This window comes from Rhea americana, unplaced genomic scaffold, assembly GCF_003343005.1.
Source record: "Rhea americana isolate MKP2758 unplaced genomic scaffold, rheAme1 scaffold_31, whole genome shotgun sequence".
In the NCBI taxonomy this organism is placed as follows: Eukaryota; Metazoa; Chordata; class Aves; order Rheiformes; family Rheidae; genus Rhea; species Rhea americana.
This window is the reverse complement of record NW_028186435.1, coordinates 3980233-3997196: the sequence shown is the minus strand read 5'-3', so window position 1 is coordinate 3997196 and position 16964 is coordinate 3980233. Positions and strand designations below refer to the sequence as shown.

Sequence of the window (16964 nt, the reverse complement as noted above, 5' to 3'; positions counted from 1 at the left end):
TGGAAGCATAGTGTTGGGTAGGGATACCAGTTTTCTCATCCTGAAGCATTTCAGGAACACAGCACATGATATCTGTACTGAGAATTACTATTTTTGCCTAGATAAATATAAAAATCATACTGCACAGAGAGTTTCTTTTTATTCTTTATATATGTGTATATACACACACACATACATACATACACACACACACACACCCCCAAGTGTAACCAGCTTAAAAATAATATGTTAGAGAGAAACTTATGTTGTTGTTACCTAAGTAGGAGACCTGTACTTAAGTACAGAAAAATAAGTAAAAAGTAAAAGTAAAAAGTAAAGTTTACTAAAGTAAACTCTGTACTTTTTAAGTAAAAAGTCAGATAGCTACTTATTGCTGCTTTGTGTTTCCTTGTTCATGTAATGACTTGTGGGAAGAAATGGAACAAAACTTAGCTGAAGCTTTGGACTATGAAATGCAGTGTTGTTTTTTGTAAGAAGTGTTGCTAGCTCTCCTCATTTTTCATAAAAGTAGATGCACCAAGATTTTGAAGGCTTATAGTTTGTCTTTTGTTTGGGCTTGTTTTAAGAGATTAGGTATAATACATAGTATTCCCCACCACCCTCCCCCAATTACTTAACTAGCTGGAGTTGCTGCTTTTATGAAGTTAAGAAAAAACAGGGAGATTCTGCAAGTAGGAGAGCAACTGGGAATAGATAGGGCTGAGCATATGGTGCATACTGCTGGTTGCCCTGCCAGCAAATCATGCCTTGCAGTCTGGTTTGTATCCCTTTCCAAAGGTGGCCTGAACTAATACYAGCTTTTTGTTTGGTAATCCAGAAGGCATTTTTTTCTCATATGACAAAACAACTGGCACATCCATCTGGCAACCCAAAGATTTGACTTCAAGGTTCAAATGACGTTGGTCAGAACGGTGAGGGCTCCTGACGGCTCTGGTGCGACATGCCTTCTCTTAATGGGCACGGTTAGACCTGGGCATAAGTCACACCGTTACGTGGGGCAGAGCTGGCGGCAGCGCTCGCGCAGCATGCGGCTTTGTTATGTCCATCCTGCTTCACGTATGGGCTAGAGTGAGGCGTCGCCTTCCGGCAAGTGTCCTTCGGGAGGTCCTTTGGGAGGTCTGTGGTTGTACCTCCTATACGGTTGTCGATTTGCAGAACCTCATTGCTCGTGTTGGGGGATCAAGGTCGGGAGGGATCCCCTCTTCACTGATTTCAGCAAAACTGTTAAGCGCTCTTCGGACACAGTCGTGTCCCACCTGGTCGCTGCCGTGCCTGCGTCGGTGGAGCACATCTGCTCCCGAAGCGTGCGACAGCGGCAGTGTTCATCAAGTGGGCTGCAGCCGCTTGGCTTCAATCCAGGTTCTGCTGGTGGTGCCACTGCGGTGCCTCTGAAAGGGAGCTGTCAGCAGAGCCCCCTCGTTTTGTAACCCCAGCTAGTCGCTGCCAGAAGGGGAAGAAATTTGGAGGGAAAGCCATTTTGTTGTGTTTCCTTATGCCTGAGCGTTTCCTTGGGTTTCACTGTTGGCAGAGAACAAAACCTTTTTGCTAGGAAGCAGGTTATTCAGATCATAGTGACTCAAATACAAGACAGGATTTAAATACCGGATTCTTGCCTGCTTGAGGGTTAAGGGGACAAAAAATGACTGCCTGAAAAGGTTGCTGATACTGGCCAAGGTGCACGAATATTGATTTTTGTTATCTTGGTGATTCCCTGTATTTGTTCGTGATGTCATTACAAACAGAAGGATCGATTTTTCCAGTGAGGTGGTTAAATCTGTGTGTTGTAATTGTTGTGATAAATTATAGTGACCAGATAAAAATCTTTCTGGCAATGCACCTTGTGTTCTGATGTATTGCAGCTGCTGAGAACTGAAAAAAATAATTTCCTATATGATCAGTATCTGGAAGGATAGCCCACATATTATGTTGCTAGGTTCCAAATTTAAGACAACTTTTTTGTAAATTCAGCTTAAAGCAAATTGAGCTACTCTTTGACCTTTTTGTTCTTACATGAAATCTCTTCTTCATGTAGTGCTACTATTTGTTCGTCTGGTTATTAGTAGATTCCATAGCACAGGGGGAAAGAGGCAATCAGCTGTTTCAGTCATGATTAAAGACAGAAGTTTTCTTTCACAGTCTTGTAATTTTAAAATGTGGTTCTTTTATTATTTCCAGATGGAAATAAAATAAATTCTATATTACATGTTTTCCTACAATGAAATATGTAATTATATCTAGTAATGCAAAGCGCTTTGTTTAGAAAAAAGAAGCAGCCCATAAACAGGACACAGATGTTAGGCTTAGAATGGTAAGACACTGTGAAGTACAGATATATGTTAGTCCATGATGTCCTTCAGGTGCTCTCTGGGATATTAACTAATAACTTTCTTAAGTGATGAAATCTCATATTCCTTATGCAATCTGTGATGTGGGAAAATCTGTCAGAATCAACTAAGTATGACTGTCCAGTGCACAGCTGTATTTAAAGTAAACCTATGCAGTAAAAGTACTTCACTGGAGTTTTAGGTATAGGGTGGATAAAAGGTAAGACTGAAAACACCTTGAAGTTTTTCAGACAGAACACTGTATTTCTATCTGAACATTTAAAATTCTTGGAGGATTATTTTCTTCTAATTTCTTGAGCAAAGCATTTGATTAGTTCATTATTCTGTTTGCATATGAACTACACGTTCAGAGTTTCTTGTTGTAAAAGGTAAGTCAAAGAAAGAGTATTTCTGCAAATTTGCAAATGACATGAGACAATGGCTCATCGGCTATTTCTGTCTTATATTTGTTTCATTTATGTTAACAATTTGTGTTTTTTTAAATCCACCAAGTTAATAGTTATGATTCCAAAGTAGTTGGTGGGAAGTCACCTTATCAGTGGGGCCTTAGGGTACAGGTCTGTACCTAAAGATACGTGAATGTGCTCAACAGAACGTACTGCTTAAAGTACATGCGATGTATAGCTTTAGCTATAGAAAGCGCACAAAGAAAAGACTTTGCAGTGGAGTTGTTTGCAATCTCCTCCTCTCTCAAAGGAGCTTTGAAGGTCCAGAACACACATGAGAGCTGTTATTACCTCACCTAGCCTGCATGAGGATTTCTGTGCGTATAGTGTGTGCTCTGAATGTATCTGATACAGGTGACAAGCAATTTACTTTCTAAAGCAAGCGTTGTCTTTGATGTTGAGGGACTGGTGTGCATCTTTCTAGTACAAAATAGTGTCGTGGAATTGCCAATATTCTTCAGTGCATAAGTGACCATCTGATGAATTTCCTCAGGATTTTTAAGTTTTTTTGAGCTTACATTTGTGGTTTCTACTGTATACAGAGACCTGTAGTGAGAGKTGAAGTGTTCACTTAATTAATGCTAGGCATCTTGTGACATATTGGTAGAGTGTGGAGTGAAATGACTTTAAATGAGAAGAGTCGTGTTCTTAATCCTGAAAGATATCCACAGCTGTGATTGTGAGACTTGTATTTTTTTTTTTTTTTTTTTTAATATGAGGTAATTAGCAGAAGCAGTATTGTCTGGATAAATATGGCTATTGAATGGCCGTTCATTTTAATTCTTCTTAAGTGAAGAAGTGCACATACTGCTGAAGTAGATCAAGCAACTCCATCAGTTTTCTGCAAGTTACTGTGAGGTAAGCAGTTAGTGAGCTTAGGGGGTTTTTTGAGATGCTCTGCACTGAAAAGCATTTTTGTAGTTTAAGATTCATTTTTTCACTTTTCACACTRTGTAGCAAAATTCTTATTTTTTAATAAAAAGGAAGAAAAAGGAAATGAATACTTTCACGTGATTACAGAATTTCATCACCTCTAAAAAAATACTTTAACAAAAAATACTGTGATAAAACAAGGAGTTTYTCATTCTTTACTACAGATGATGTTTAACACAGGTAAAGACTATTTACTAGTTAGCTAGGCTCGTTTACTTGTTTTCTGCTGGCCTGCAATRTGTATCTAATTTTATACAAAATTTAAAAGCAACTCCTATTGTGAGAAAGAATTAAACTTTATTTTAAGGTAGAAAAGAAATAACTTAAATATGTTTTTAGTGTATRTGCAAAGTGGAAAGGACAAAATCTGTGTAAATTTTTAAGCACAATATTCCCTGATTTTGTAGCAAGTTATTGCTTTCATATGAGATACTGCTTAAGCCTTACAAAAGCTTGGTTAAAATAACACTTAGATTTCAAGTTGAGAACATCTAAAAATAGTTTATGACCTTTAAAAAGAATTCACAAATTGATCACATAGAGAAGAGACTGTTATTCAAAGGATGCTAAATTTAAAAAGAGTGAAAAAGAACTAATTTGTTTCTGTTTTGTAGAGCGAGTTATTGTTAAAAACTTGGCAGATTCAGAAACGTTTTGCGAAACTTGACTTTCATAGATTTCTTGTACCATAAATCTGTTTTTGAGTAAAGTGTTTTGAGGTAAGAGAGAAGCTGAGTAGCAGGGTTATGGCTTATAGGTTGGGTTCCAGCACTTCTGCCATTTSTGATGTTTTAGGAACAAGAACATAYCTTATTGCTGATAAGCAAGAAATCATAGGTGACTGCTAGAAAGCTTCTTATAAACTACATTTACACTGTTTTCTGAAGCTTAAGAGAGGAAGAAGGAAGCCTCTTCTTGCTCTCTTCATTTCACAGAACTTGTTTGATAGCATTTCAGTTTGAAAATATATCTTATTCTAGCTGAACCCCTGAAATCGATAAGAACGTAGGCAGATGGTTCTGTTTAAAATGGAAGCATTTTGAGAAGACAAGTTTGTAGGAGGCATCRTGGCATTTTCTTCGATCATTCACGAATACTGTCGACCTGCCTCTGGCTTGCACCGAGAACCAGATTCAGCTGCACACACCTTGCTGCGCATCAAATTGTGCACCGCCCGTTACCAGCAGAGCTGTTACTCGAATATTCAGTTCACATATCTGAGATCGAGTAGMTATTCCAGTGAATAACCTAACTGCTTCTCTCAGGCATTTATGTGATAGGATTCTTGACAGAGATAGCATTTTGAGGGCTTATATGCACATCTTTGTGAGTGAAAAGTGTCTGCTGAGAGAGTCGTTCTTCTAAAAAATCAGTCGCTTTGAAAGGCAGCTACCTGAAGGGTAAAAGGCGCAAAGACGCTTACCTTTCCTTTGAACGGTCTATGCCAACCTTGTGTAAATACTGAGAGAAAATGCAGGTGCATGACTAATATATTGCTGATTAACGATCTGGAAAGAATTTGTAAACCAWTACAACTTAACCGCTGAAGCTGGCAGCAGTGTGCACCGTCGGAGTTGGGATATCTGGGCTGGCAAAGAAGTGCTGGTGCAAGGGAGCCTGGCTGGAGCGCGCGGGGCAGCGGCGGCGGCGGCGCTGTGCCCTGTGCTCCCTGCACCGGAAGAAAGTGGGAAACCGTCGGGGAAAGCCTGATTGTGTGTGTAATACAGTTGTTTTTCCAAGTTCACTTATTTTTTGCTGGGTAAAATTTAACAGACCATGTTGTACCATATTACTCATGATCTGGATGTCACTCTGTCTCAATTTTTAAAACATCTTTTAAACTTTCTTGCCAGATTGTATGTCCTTACTTCTGTAAATAATAAAAAAGAAAGAAATGTAGCCACCTTATTCTATTCCCTGCCTAATATTCTGTCATCCTGCTAAGTATCACTCTGGGATTTGGTTTGATTTTTTTTTTTTTATTTTGTTTCTGTTTATGCTTTCTTTTAATCCTTTTATATTTGTATGTAAGGTATAACATTGTCTGCCTCTTTTCAAGCCATCACAGTGGTCTTAGCTGCCCACTAATTAGTCCTATCTATTGTATCAAGCAAAAGCACTTTTAATTTCTAGATAATATCTGGAATAACACAGGTAACAGATTTCAGACTAGTACAGGGACAAAGCTGTAARTGATCAGATATATCTTAGTTAGCAAGCAGCCTACCTTAAGGATAGACAAGTCAGAGGCCCTCGTATRTAAGTAGCTGATAACTTACTTGATTCTGGCAAGAAAACAGGTAGCCTTTGCCATTACTCAAATTTAAACCAGCCACTGTCTGAAAGCACTGTTCAAGGTTTTAATGAGATGGGAGTGAGTTTCACAATACTTTGCTTCTGAAGTTTTCCCTTAAATTGATAAATTATACTCTTTAGGGAATGTCATCCTTATCTCAAATAAAATATAATCCTGTAACTTTCTTTTGTTTTTTAAACAAAACTTCTTACAAGTATTTTCACATGCCTGCACTCTTTTAGGAATGAGCCACTGAAAATGAGTATTTTTTTCTTTTGAAAAACTCTTAGGAAATGGCAAAGATTCTCAATCATCCAAGAGTATATGCTTTTCTGCACATACCAGTCCAGTCTGCATCTGACAGCGTACTCATGGACATGAAAAGAGAATACTGTGTAGCAGACTTCAAACAAGTAGTGGATTTCCTTAAAGAAAAGTAAGTCTATTAATATTCAAGAAAAGAGCTTTTTTTTTTCCTCCATGTTAAGAACATGTGGCTGAAAACAATTATTTGCACCTTCATAATTAAGGTATGAAAAAGAATGAGCTGCTTTAAGTTTYCAAAGTTGCTGAGTTTTTTGTAAGCCCCTTGATGTGGTTTGCCCCTTTGCTTGAGCTTTTATAASTATCTTAAATCTCTGCATGACATGGTTTTAATTTGTCAATATATTCCTAATCTTTTTCAAATAATATGTTCTTAGATTATTTTTATGTTTAAACTGCTATATATAGACTGCTTGAAGTTCAGTTTATTGAAGTCTTCTTTAATGTGGCTTTTCAGCATTGTATACTTTGTGTACTGGAGATGATCCAGCTCCAGCTAATACTTTTTAAGTATTTTATGTCCTATAGCTGGTGTACATTTACATCATTATAGTAATACTCTAAGCTTGCTTATGGGACTGATGATTTATAGGATAATTTCAAAATTATTTTCTTTAAGAATAGAGTTAATTCCGAGAAATAGTGTGTATCATATCGTGTTGTATTTATGCAAATCTGAAGACAAAAGTTAAATTCACCTGAAAATCTCCTGTAACTACAAGTAATAAATTGATACTTAGTGAAATCTTTTCTTAACATTTAAAATTTACCACTGAAATATTTTGATGAGTATTGGAATTAATCTAGAGGCTTTTTCTTTTCATTTTTGTACTGTTGCCTCTAAAATTTCATCAAAATACTTGCACGTAGAAGAACCAAATTTTTCATGATCCAGATCATTGAAAAATCCATCAGTTTAAATAAGTAAAATATGTGATGCAAGAGCTGCCTGGAAATTGTGAAGTGTAAAAGAGAAAAGCAAGTTGCAAAACAACAAAATCTATTTTGCAAACATTATGTATAGTTTATAGGATTTTCTGATACATTTAGAACAACTAATTGAAATGGAGCTGCCTGTGAAAATAGGAGTTCRTTATTTATCATCTTCATACTTTTTATATGTTGATTGGGCATTAATTTTCCATCCTAAACAATGCACATAGATTTTTGGTACTTAATTTTCATGTAGCTATGGGTTATTTTTTTAATTGAAAGATAGATTGACACACATCCTAAGTGGGAACTATGTCAGTTTATATCTTAGTTGACTTGAAGCTGATTCATTATTCTCTTTAGTAGTTTTTAACATTGGCAGCTATTATCATAACAGCAGCTGGATTTCAGATAACCTAGTATAGCTGGCACATGTTAGGACATATGGGAATTTATTAAATCATTCAGCTCTTGCACACAGAAAAGCGTGAATTACTTAATATCCAAATTTAAAACAGCTGGTCATTGAATATATAGTAATCTATGACATATGTCATTTTCCACAGTCTTTTTTATAGTTAACAAGGGAAAAATAATGATTTAGATTCCTTATTTTTTAAAAAAATAATAAACATCCTACTTTAAWAAAAAACTACCGAATTATCTAGTAGTTCCAATTAGAAAATAGTGTTCAAATATGGATGGAAAATTCTTTGTAATGTATGGCAGCAGGATGAGGAAGMTATGCGAAGAAAATGTTTTGGATATTGGATATATGTGAACATGTGCACATCTGTAAAACTATTTTTTTTTCTTTTGCACTTAAGAGCATAGAGTCTTCATTCGTAGTCTCTCCTCTTATGGCAGCAGCCAGCTATTACATTCTCATACAGATATTCCCATAAAGATTTCTCAGCACAGAGATTACCAGGATGTAACATTACTGCAGACAGCTCCAAAGCTTGGAGCCAGAACAACTAAAACTGAGTATGTGTTTGAACTACTTTAATAGCCAAAGGGGATTATTTCCATCTTCTATTTAACAAAAAGGAAAAATAAAATAAATAATAATATAATGCAAAAGTAGAATCCCCAATATCTTCTTTCCCTATTCTTAGGGCCATGAAGTCATTTAGAAACTTCCAACACATCACATACAGGATCTTATCAGTAGATTGCAAATGGTACCTTCACCTCCAAAATATGACATCTACTGTGATAATATCTTCACTTGAAATTTCATTAAACCAATAATTCTGTAGGCTGACGTACTGAAGGAGTAAAGCCACACATAAAGGAGTTATGTTGTTACCGGTTAAGTGCTTGATAACTTGATTTCAGAAATCTAAGCAAATAAAAACGAAGTACGTCAGGTAAAAGTGAAGAAAGAAAAGAATGAACCGTATTGTATGTAATCTTTTTGCTTTTGGAACCCCAAAGACAACCGTGACTCCTGGATCTTCTTCTCAATCAGCAGAACAGTTTGGGACTTGTTTCCTTCCAAAAAAAAGTAGCAAACCCTTTCCATCCTCTAGAGAGCCAGGATTTGTGGAAGTACCTACTTTGGGGTATGGAGATTTGTCCTTATGTCTAGCATTATGTTTAGCACAGAATATTTTATACAGAAGCTCTAGACAGTTCTCAAGAGAACTTTTCACAAACAAGAACTCTAGAAATGTGCTTAAAATATGAGGGTTGATATTCTAGTGCAGTCAGTTGTTATGCGCTTCTCTCTGTTTTAGGGCCGCTCTCCTCAGCTGGATGACAATGTCTTTGGTTTAGTGGAAAGGCCAATTGCAAAATACATAGAATATAATGCCGGAAACACAAATGCATCAAACTGAAAAACTGTATAAAAGGAGCCATTTTATACTTTTTCAGAAGTGCCTTCTTCGATACTTCATACTGCTTTTTGCACTTAAATTTCAGCAAATTATAATATTCAGAAAAATGCTGTTGTGTAGTCCTGTTAGAAGGTAGTCCTGTGTAATTTACCCTTTGCTAAGGGTCTTTGCAATATTAYCACATATATTCTAACTGATACCTGTGAATCTGGTGAGAGTATTCTCAAGTTTGATTCATGGATGAGATGCTAATTTCAAAGTGTTTGCAATGACATACAGGATCTTTACAAATTGCTGGTTCATAAATTTAATGCAGGGCCACATTTTGTTTTATATCAGAAATTCTGTTAATTCAGATTTCATTTTTATCAAAATGTGACTTTTTTCTTGTTTTAAGCAATCTCAACTTTCAAGATTCAGCATAAATTGTATTTCTGAAGGATGTTGTTTGTAGTTACAAAAAGACTACTTTAATTATCTCAAAGTTCTGCAACCTAATCCCCTGAAATTTACTTTTGCAGATAAAAGCAAGCAATTGGAATTCATTTTAGTTAAAGAATTTTCCGAGACTGAATGTCGTATTCTGTAATTACTTGAATAATCAGCAATGTGAATATATACCTATGAAAGAATCCATAGGCTGGTAATGTTCTTTCGAATTTCTTGTCTGCTGATGTTTACTGTACTGTATTCTCTTACCTGTCTGATGTGTGAGATTAGAGCGTTAATCAAAGGTTGTATTAACCTCGCTGGTTACTGCCCCTTCATAAGATAAGAGAACTGTAAAAGCAAAGCCTAGACAAATAAAGAAAAGTTGGGAAATAAGAGCAAAGTTGAAACACTGTACCATTGTATTTTAGGAAATAGCATAACACTGAGGAAAAGTTGCATATGCTTCCCAGTTTTTGTTGTTGTGTTTTTGAGGTCCCCGCGTAACGTTAACGTGTGGCTGCTGCCATTCACTCCAGATTGTCACACGGTTCGTAGTGGGAATATCACTGCTTCGCCGCRGAAGCTGCAAGTCAGCAAACTTGGGCTGCTGGAGGGCAGAGTCAGGGCTCCATCAGGCAGAGTCCTTTCCTTTCCTGCCCTATTCCTGTATTCACCAGGGAAATCAGAGAGCTGCTAGAAAGCCTGTCCTAACCTCACTTACTTTTAATAGCAATCAAGAATTGATTTTTCAGCATATGTAGACATATATTTATATGCARTTGGAAAAAGAAAGTAAAGGAGAGAACGTAAATGAGTGTCATGGGGAAAAAAATTGAAAGCTTAGAAGGAGATTAATCACTTAGATATAAACTAGAATCTGCCACCCCATTATAGACTATCACCCTAAGTCTGAAGAAACTGGAGATGCTGCCCACCTTTGTGAGAAGATACTGCATAGTCCTCTGGGATCACTGGCTTCAGGCAGGCTCCTTCCTCTCCTGTTTCTTGCCAACCAGGCATGCCAAGTAACGGCAGCAACTTTCTAGGTCATCTCTTGCTCCTGGTATTTCGCATTTTAGGTGATTCAACAGTGAGGCGTTAAGGAGTGGCCATCCCCTGTTTCTGCTGATCTGCCCTAACCTCTGTCTGTGTTGCTGCGGGGCAGCCAGGCTACCTGGTGTGCAGAGGGTCTGCTTCACCGTGAAATAGTGGGACTGGGAGGAAGTCTCAGCAACTGTCTCCTCCTGATCATGCTGCATATGGATGTTGATACGAGTTTTTCTGGCAGTATTTTATTTCTCAGACAGCATCTATCCAAACACAACTTTTTGTTGCCTGCTTTCTCAATATACCTTTATCCCGTGTGTTGCAGTAGGGCTGCTCTTGCCTTGCTGAGTGGTTTCACAGGCAGTAGTTTGTTTCCCAGGTTCTGGGCGCAGTAACATGTATCATAAAACCTTCTGTGAGCAACTGATCTTATGATCACACAGTCTCTCTCTCTCTCTCTGTTTCTGGTGCATGTGTATATCTTGTTGTCTAGAAGTCTTCTGCTTTTTTTTGTTGTTTTTTTTATATATATATATTTTCTAGTAGTGAATTTTAGACTACAGTAGCTGGAATGGGAGACAAATCTTCCCAAAAGCTTAATTTGAAAAACTACAGCTATTGGATGATAAGGTAAATTCTGAACATTGYAAATAATTTATAACTGTGTAAATAGTTTTCTTTTGAAAGATGACCATACAGTAAACTTCTAGATATTATTAAGTCTACATTAAAAAGATAAAGCAGTCAATTCAGTGCTTGTCAGATTTGCAGCTATTCCAGACATGCTGCTATTTTGAAAATAACTCAGTCCTTATGGCAGCAGTAGTATTGTTTTTATCTTACTATCTTGCTGAAACTAGAATCTGAAGACAAACACTCAAGGCATTTAAAAAGACGTAAATATCCAGTTACCTTTTTTATGTAAATGTTTCTAGTATATTCACTTACTTTCAAAATGCAGTTAATTGTACAGTAGACTGTAACAGCACCCTCACTTTTTACAACATGAATGTGTTTCATTTTCTTTCTGAAAATGCACTTTTGATTCTCTGAGAAAGACATTGTACAGCTCATTTTGCAGATTTGCAGATTGTGAACCCAACAAACCATGACAAGTCTTTCAGATTTAGGCTTTTTAAAATGGATTTTAGTACATCTGTTCTGTCATTCTAACTGCTGCAAATGCAAATATCATCTGTTTAAAATCCTTATGACGTTTTCAGCTAAGAAACTGCTGAGTGTATTTGTTACTTATCTGTAATTTTATACCTCAGTCTCTAGATTCTTCTCTTTAATCTGTCTTTTGTCTACAGTTTTGAGTTTGAACTAATCACTTTACCAAATGTCTCTCTTTTTATTGCTTTAAATGAATTGAGTGTTTATAAAAAGTATTGAATTAGCACTAAAAACTCTTTTTTGAACAGCACAGAAATCAGTTCAACTTCATATCCAGACTTGAGCCCGGTGATCAGTAGTGTAGTCTTTGATGGACTACAAGCTCCTTTTACCACAGGATTTAGGTTTTCGTGTCCTTGAAAGTTAGATTCGGACTTGCATAGAGCAGTTGCTAAATTTATAAGTTTTCCTGTCTTAAATTTTTATTCATAAAGTCATACAAAGAGACCTAAGCAGGTGAGATTTCAAAKATGCTAAACACTTGCAGATCCATCTATTTCATAAAGCTATTTCAAATATGTAGTGTTTCAGCTACCTAAATTTAAAAAGTATGTTTTTCATCAGTGTTAATTTGGGGGAGAGAAATGTTAGGCATTCTAGGATAYTTTTTCAGTAATATTACAGCCAGGATGAATGTCATTTCAGCTGGGCAGTCTTTTGGTTTTGACTTGTGTGCTGTATTACTTTGCCATTTCTCAGCAGATGCTGCTACTTCTTCACTTCCTAACCAGGAAATATATTGAGGAGGTTTCAGGGAGGAGGGTTGGAAGGGGGGAAGAAAAGTTGCTTTCAAATATCTGTACTTTTGTTGATCACTTATCTTTGCTGTTCTTAAGATTATTTAATCAGATTTCAGTTATTACATGGAGAGAGACTGAAAATAGATAGGCCAAGACCTCTTATTGCCACAGTTCAAGCTATTATGTCTGCTGCCACTTTATAAATCACTGGTCAGCCAGATGCTTAGATGATATTAGAGATATCTGATTGTAGCTCTTGGTTACTGTGGTGTTTGTGCATCAGAGCGGCAGCTATCAGAAGTACATGCTTTCTTCTACCTTTGGCGGCCTTGTATGGCTCTCTGTGTAACWTTGTAGGGGGATAACGTCGGCTGCTGGAAGGGGAACTAAAAGCTGTGTCTGAGCTTGGGGTAATGTGAAATTTGCCTTACRCTTGTGGTTGTTATTTGTAGAACTTTATTGTGGGCGCTGCAGAAGAAGACTCTTAAAAGTGGGTTAGCTGCAGTTCATCTGTGTTGAACAACGTGAACATTCGTCGTGTTCGCTTTGTAGCCTTCGCTTTGTTGTGTGTGTGTGTATAGATGAGAAAATTATTACAGTCTCTGACTATGAYTGAAAAAGCCCAGCCCCATCTGTGTTAATTACAGCTAGAGAGAAGTCTCCTGAAAACATACAGGACATAACAAAAGTTTTAATGACAGTGATCTCTGGAAGTTCAGTTTTTCTTTTCTTTGTCTTACTGCATAAGGAGTTTTCACTCTACGGAGTGTACAAATATTCTTTATATTTGTACCCTTTGCAAATATAATGGATTCTCTAATGTTCTCTAAAGGATTTTTTCCTAACACTACCCTTACTTGTATTTTCACTTAGTTATGTACCCACAAAGAGTTGGGAGTAAAATCTGTGTAGAATTCTTACAGTAAATTCTGTACTTTACTGTGCTTAATTAAAAATAAAAAAGACAAACTTTTAGTTCCATAAATTATTTTTATAAATATTTGATATTTACACTGTTATGCTCATCCTTGCTTACCTGCTTCCAATTATTTCTTAGAGCCAACTGCATTATGTTTTAAATGAGATTGTAAACTGCATGGAAGCAGGGCTGTTCCATAAAGAATGGGATTACAAGTCAACTAAAAGGACTTCAGGGCATAGTGTAGTAAGGGTAACACTAGGACAAAATAGTAAAAAAAAAAAATTGGGCAAGTAATGTACAAAAAATGAAAAACAGAGAACAGAGTTAGAAGAKGCTTCTTTTTATGGTAAAATAATGAAAGAAGCCCATGGGGGTATCTCCTTGACAGTTCACAGTGCTCATTTTTGAGAAGCTGTCTGTCTTAAAAGAGGATTATAGCTCGTTTGAGCAGGAGACTTGGAGTCTTTATGCATAACTAGGTAACAGTCCATTTTGCAATAGAACCGTATGTTTTCCATATACGTGTACACTGCTACAGTATGGTRCCCACGTTCCCAGTAAGAGTATTGTCTGCAATCCCCATTTTCCAGTGGTTCACTTTGTTACTGCCCTGTCCGTCTAATCACCTTGTGCTGGAGAATACACACATGCAAATACTTAAGTCCAGAGGGATGCAGCATGATGTAAAGTAATTCTAAAGTATGAGACTGCTTTGAAGATCAGATGACACCGAGTGTATTTTGGAGCTATTTATTGTTTGGAAAGGTACAGTTTAGAAAACTGTCATTTTAAGCATTGTGATGCATGATTTTTGTTATGAAGTCTCTTCAGCTGCTGTAGCACTGTGGTTTTGCATGCTGCCTTTCTTAAGCAGCATGTGGGTGCTGCTCCTGTCTTACAGAATTTTATTCTAAATGATAGACGTTAAATGTTTCTGGAGATGCAGAAACATTATGAAAACTTTTTCTGGCTCTCCTGCACTCTCGTAGCTACGTGTGGGAACTGCTCAGRTGCCTGGGGATAGGGATGCCCCAGATGAGGTGTCCTCGTGGCCTGGGGGCTTCCTGCCTTCCCACTCCACATGCTTTTAGGTTGCAACAGCATACTGTTCTGCTGTCGTAATGTTCTGCTGTGGCCAAAGTTTGGAAGAATTTATTGGAATAGTTGATGTGGAGAGGAGGTATTCCTGTTTTAAATATCAGAAACATTTAGCCTTATACTTGTCATAGAAGCTGGCTTACTTTTTGCTAAACATAATTAGTGAAATTGTTTGGAGTGATAGTTTCTGTATCCAGTTATGGCTAAGCTCTCCTTTTTCTGGGCAATCTTATCCATAGTTTTCCTCTGCAAACCCCTAATGGGATTATTGCTAGGTGATAGATAGGAATAASTAATATGCATCCAAATCCCAGTTTCTGTAGTGTAACAAGATGATATCTTTTTTCCTCGTCCCTTGAGGGCATGTGAATGTGCTTTTTGGAAGCAGCATTCTAACATCTGTTGTAAAATTAAAAGGAAGGAATTGTTTAAGCATCACAGTCCTAGAAAAACTTACTCTTAAAACATCTATTTAATATTTGTGATTTTGAAATGCCTGCTTTTAATTGACTTATTTTTCTAGTATTTTAAAACAAGATCACTGAAATTATTTCTCAGCTTAATGTAAAAATACTGTCATTGTGTTTCAGTTTTAGTGTTAGAACTTCAAGACCATATTAAAATGAAATTATGGGGGTGTTTTATTGTTTTAAAACAATAACTCTTTAACTCTTCTTGTTTCCTCCTTTAATAACAGATTAATTCAATTTGACATGTAATTTTGATTCTAAATTGCTCTTGAGTTTAARKGTATCCAAATATATGTTGACATACTTAAGTGTTTATTGTGTTAGCCTATTAGTACATATGCAGTTCCAGTAGGCATCATGTATACACTTTACAGAGTACAGGCATGAAAATTCTGATGTTGGTGTTAGACTTTCGCTTTAGACGCATAAAAAATGTTATATATTTGTTCACTTACRTGTGTATATTTTTGTATTGTTGTATATAGTATTAGGTAATGAATGAATTCTGTAAACTATGTTATTTCGAGCATATAGAACAATGTTTCAGGAAAWTTTCACCTTTTGACTAAAGTGATAGTTGGTAAATTGCCAAGTACTGTTTGAAGTTGCATTTTTCAAAGTTTCAAGGAAAATATGTTAGAAAGAATGATGAAAATAATTAAAAATGCAGTACTTCTAGAGCTGAACATTTAAAGGCTATTTTCTTTAACCCTGAAATGCTAAAATCAAGAAARCTCAAATCAGGGAAGTGTAAATGTGCAAAAGGTGTTAAACTTCATTCAAAATGTAACTATACAATCAAAACATCATTGCTTGTGATGCAGTGTTTTTTCTACTAAACAGAAATTTTCTGTATATGTAAACTTGGGGTGTATAATACAGATTACCTAGGGGAAGCTCAGTTTTGTACTCACATGCATCTTGTATTGGTCTATAAATAGTGTCTGTTCCTYGTCAGTTGATGATTTCCCTCTTTATAATGAGAATTAAATGTTTGAGTATTAACTTGGTTATTACATAGCACAATAACAACATTTTAAAAGCCTTGTGCAAAGGAGCAGTGGCTGTATCAGCTGAAGATGCATTATCCAAAACTGAATCAGTTATCATTTGCATTTGAAGTTCTTTCATTTTTCTTTATATTTTGCTTCTCTTCATAGCATAGAACCCTCATTTTGTTTGGGAGGAGAAATTACCAAAATACAACCACTAAATGAAGTTATAACRAGAAGATGTTGCAAATGTGGCAGTATGTAAAGACACAAGGAGCAATATAAAGTCTTGTTAATCCACTTAGCAGAAAATTGTAATTCAGATGCATTTCAAGCTGGGAAATGAGTCACTGAGTCTGAACACTAGACATAAGAGAATATGAAGCCCAAGTGTCTCCAATTCTTCTAAAATCTGGAGACAGTATATATCRACAAAACCCGAGGGTCACAGAAATTAATTGTCTTCCAAGTTGCTGTGGCAGATGCTTCCTGCTTGGCCCTTGAATGAGCTGTGACCCTTAGCAGGAGGGACCACCTCAGAGACGGTAAAGTGATGCCACGCAGCCTTGCAGTGTGCTCTGGAGTAAGCACTCTGGCACATCACTATCCTTTGACAGATTTGAATGAGTGTCACAGAATCATATATTGGTAAGGTTGGAAGGGACCTCTGGAGGTCATCTAGTCCAACCCTCAGCATAGCCCATACGGGGATTGACCCCATGACCTTGATATTAGCAGCACCACGCTCTAACCAACTGAGCTAAACCTAACCCCCAAGTCCTGTGAAAAGCTTTGTATAACAAGCTGTACTGATTCTCTACACTATTTATTCTCCAATGCAGGACTTGTGCTGAGTAAAATTTCAGTACAAACATTTGACAACCTTCAGCTTGTTTACAGAAGAAAGAACTAAGCACCACAGCTGAAAAATGGATTGTTCAGATGTTTATGGCTCTAGCGCTGGAC

The 16964-nt window shown here is 36.7% G+C and overlaps 1 protein-coding gene across 3 annotated transcripts in view; it reads left to right on the top strand.

The window, feature by feature from the left end:
- The window catches only part of CDKAL1 (CDKAL1 threonylcarbamoyladenosine tRNA methylthiotransferase), a 414554-nt gene that overhangs the window by 261557 nt on the left and 136033 nt on the right, over positions 1 to 16964 (top strand). For all 3 annotated transcript variants that reach the window (XM_085310031.1, XM_085310029.1, XM_085310030.1), the window contains one exon: positions 6311 to 6456. In XM_085310031.1, the coding sequence (XP_085166157.1) occupies positions 6311 to 6456 (146 nt within the window). The remainder of the gene's footprint in view (positions 1 to 6310; positions 6457 to 16964) is intronic.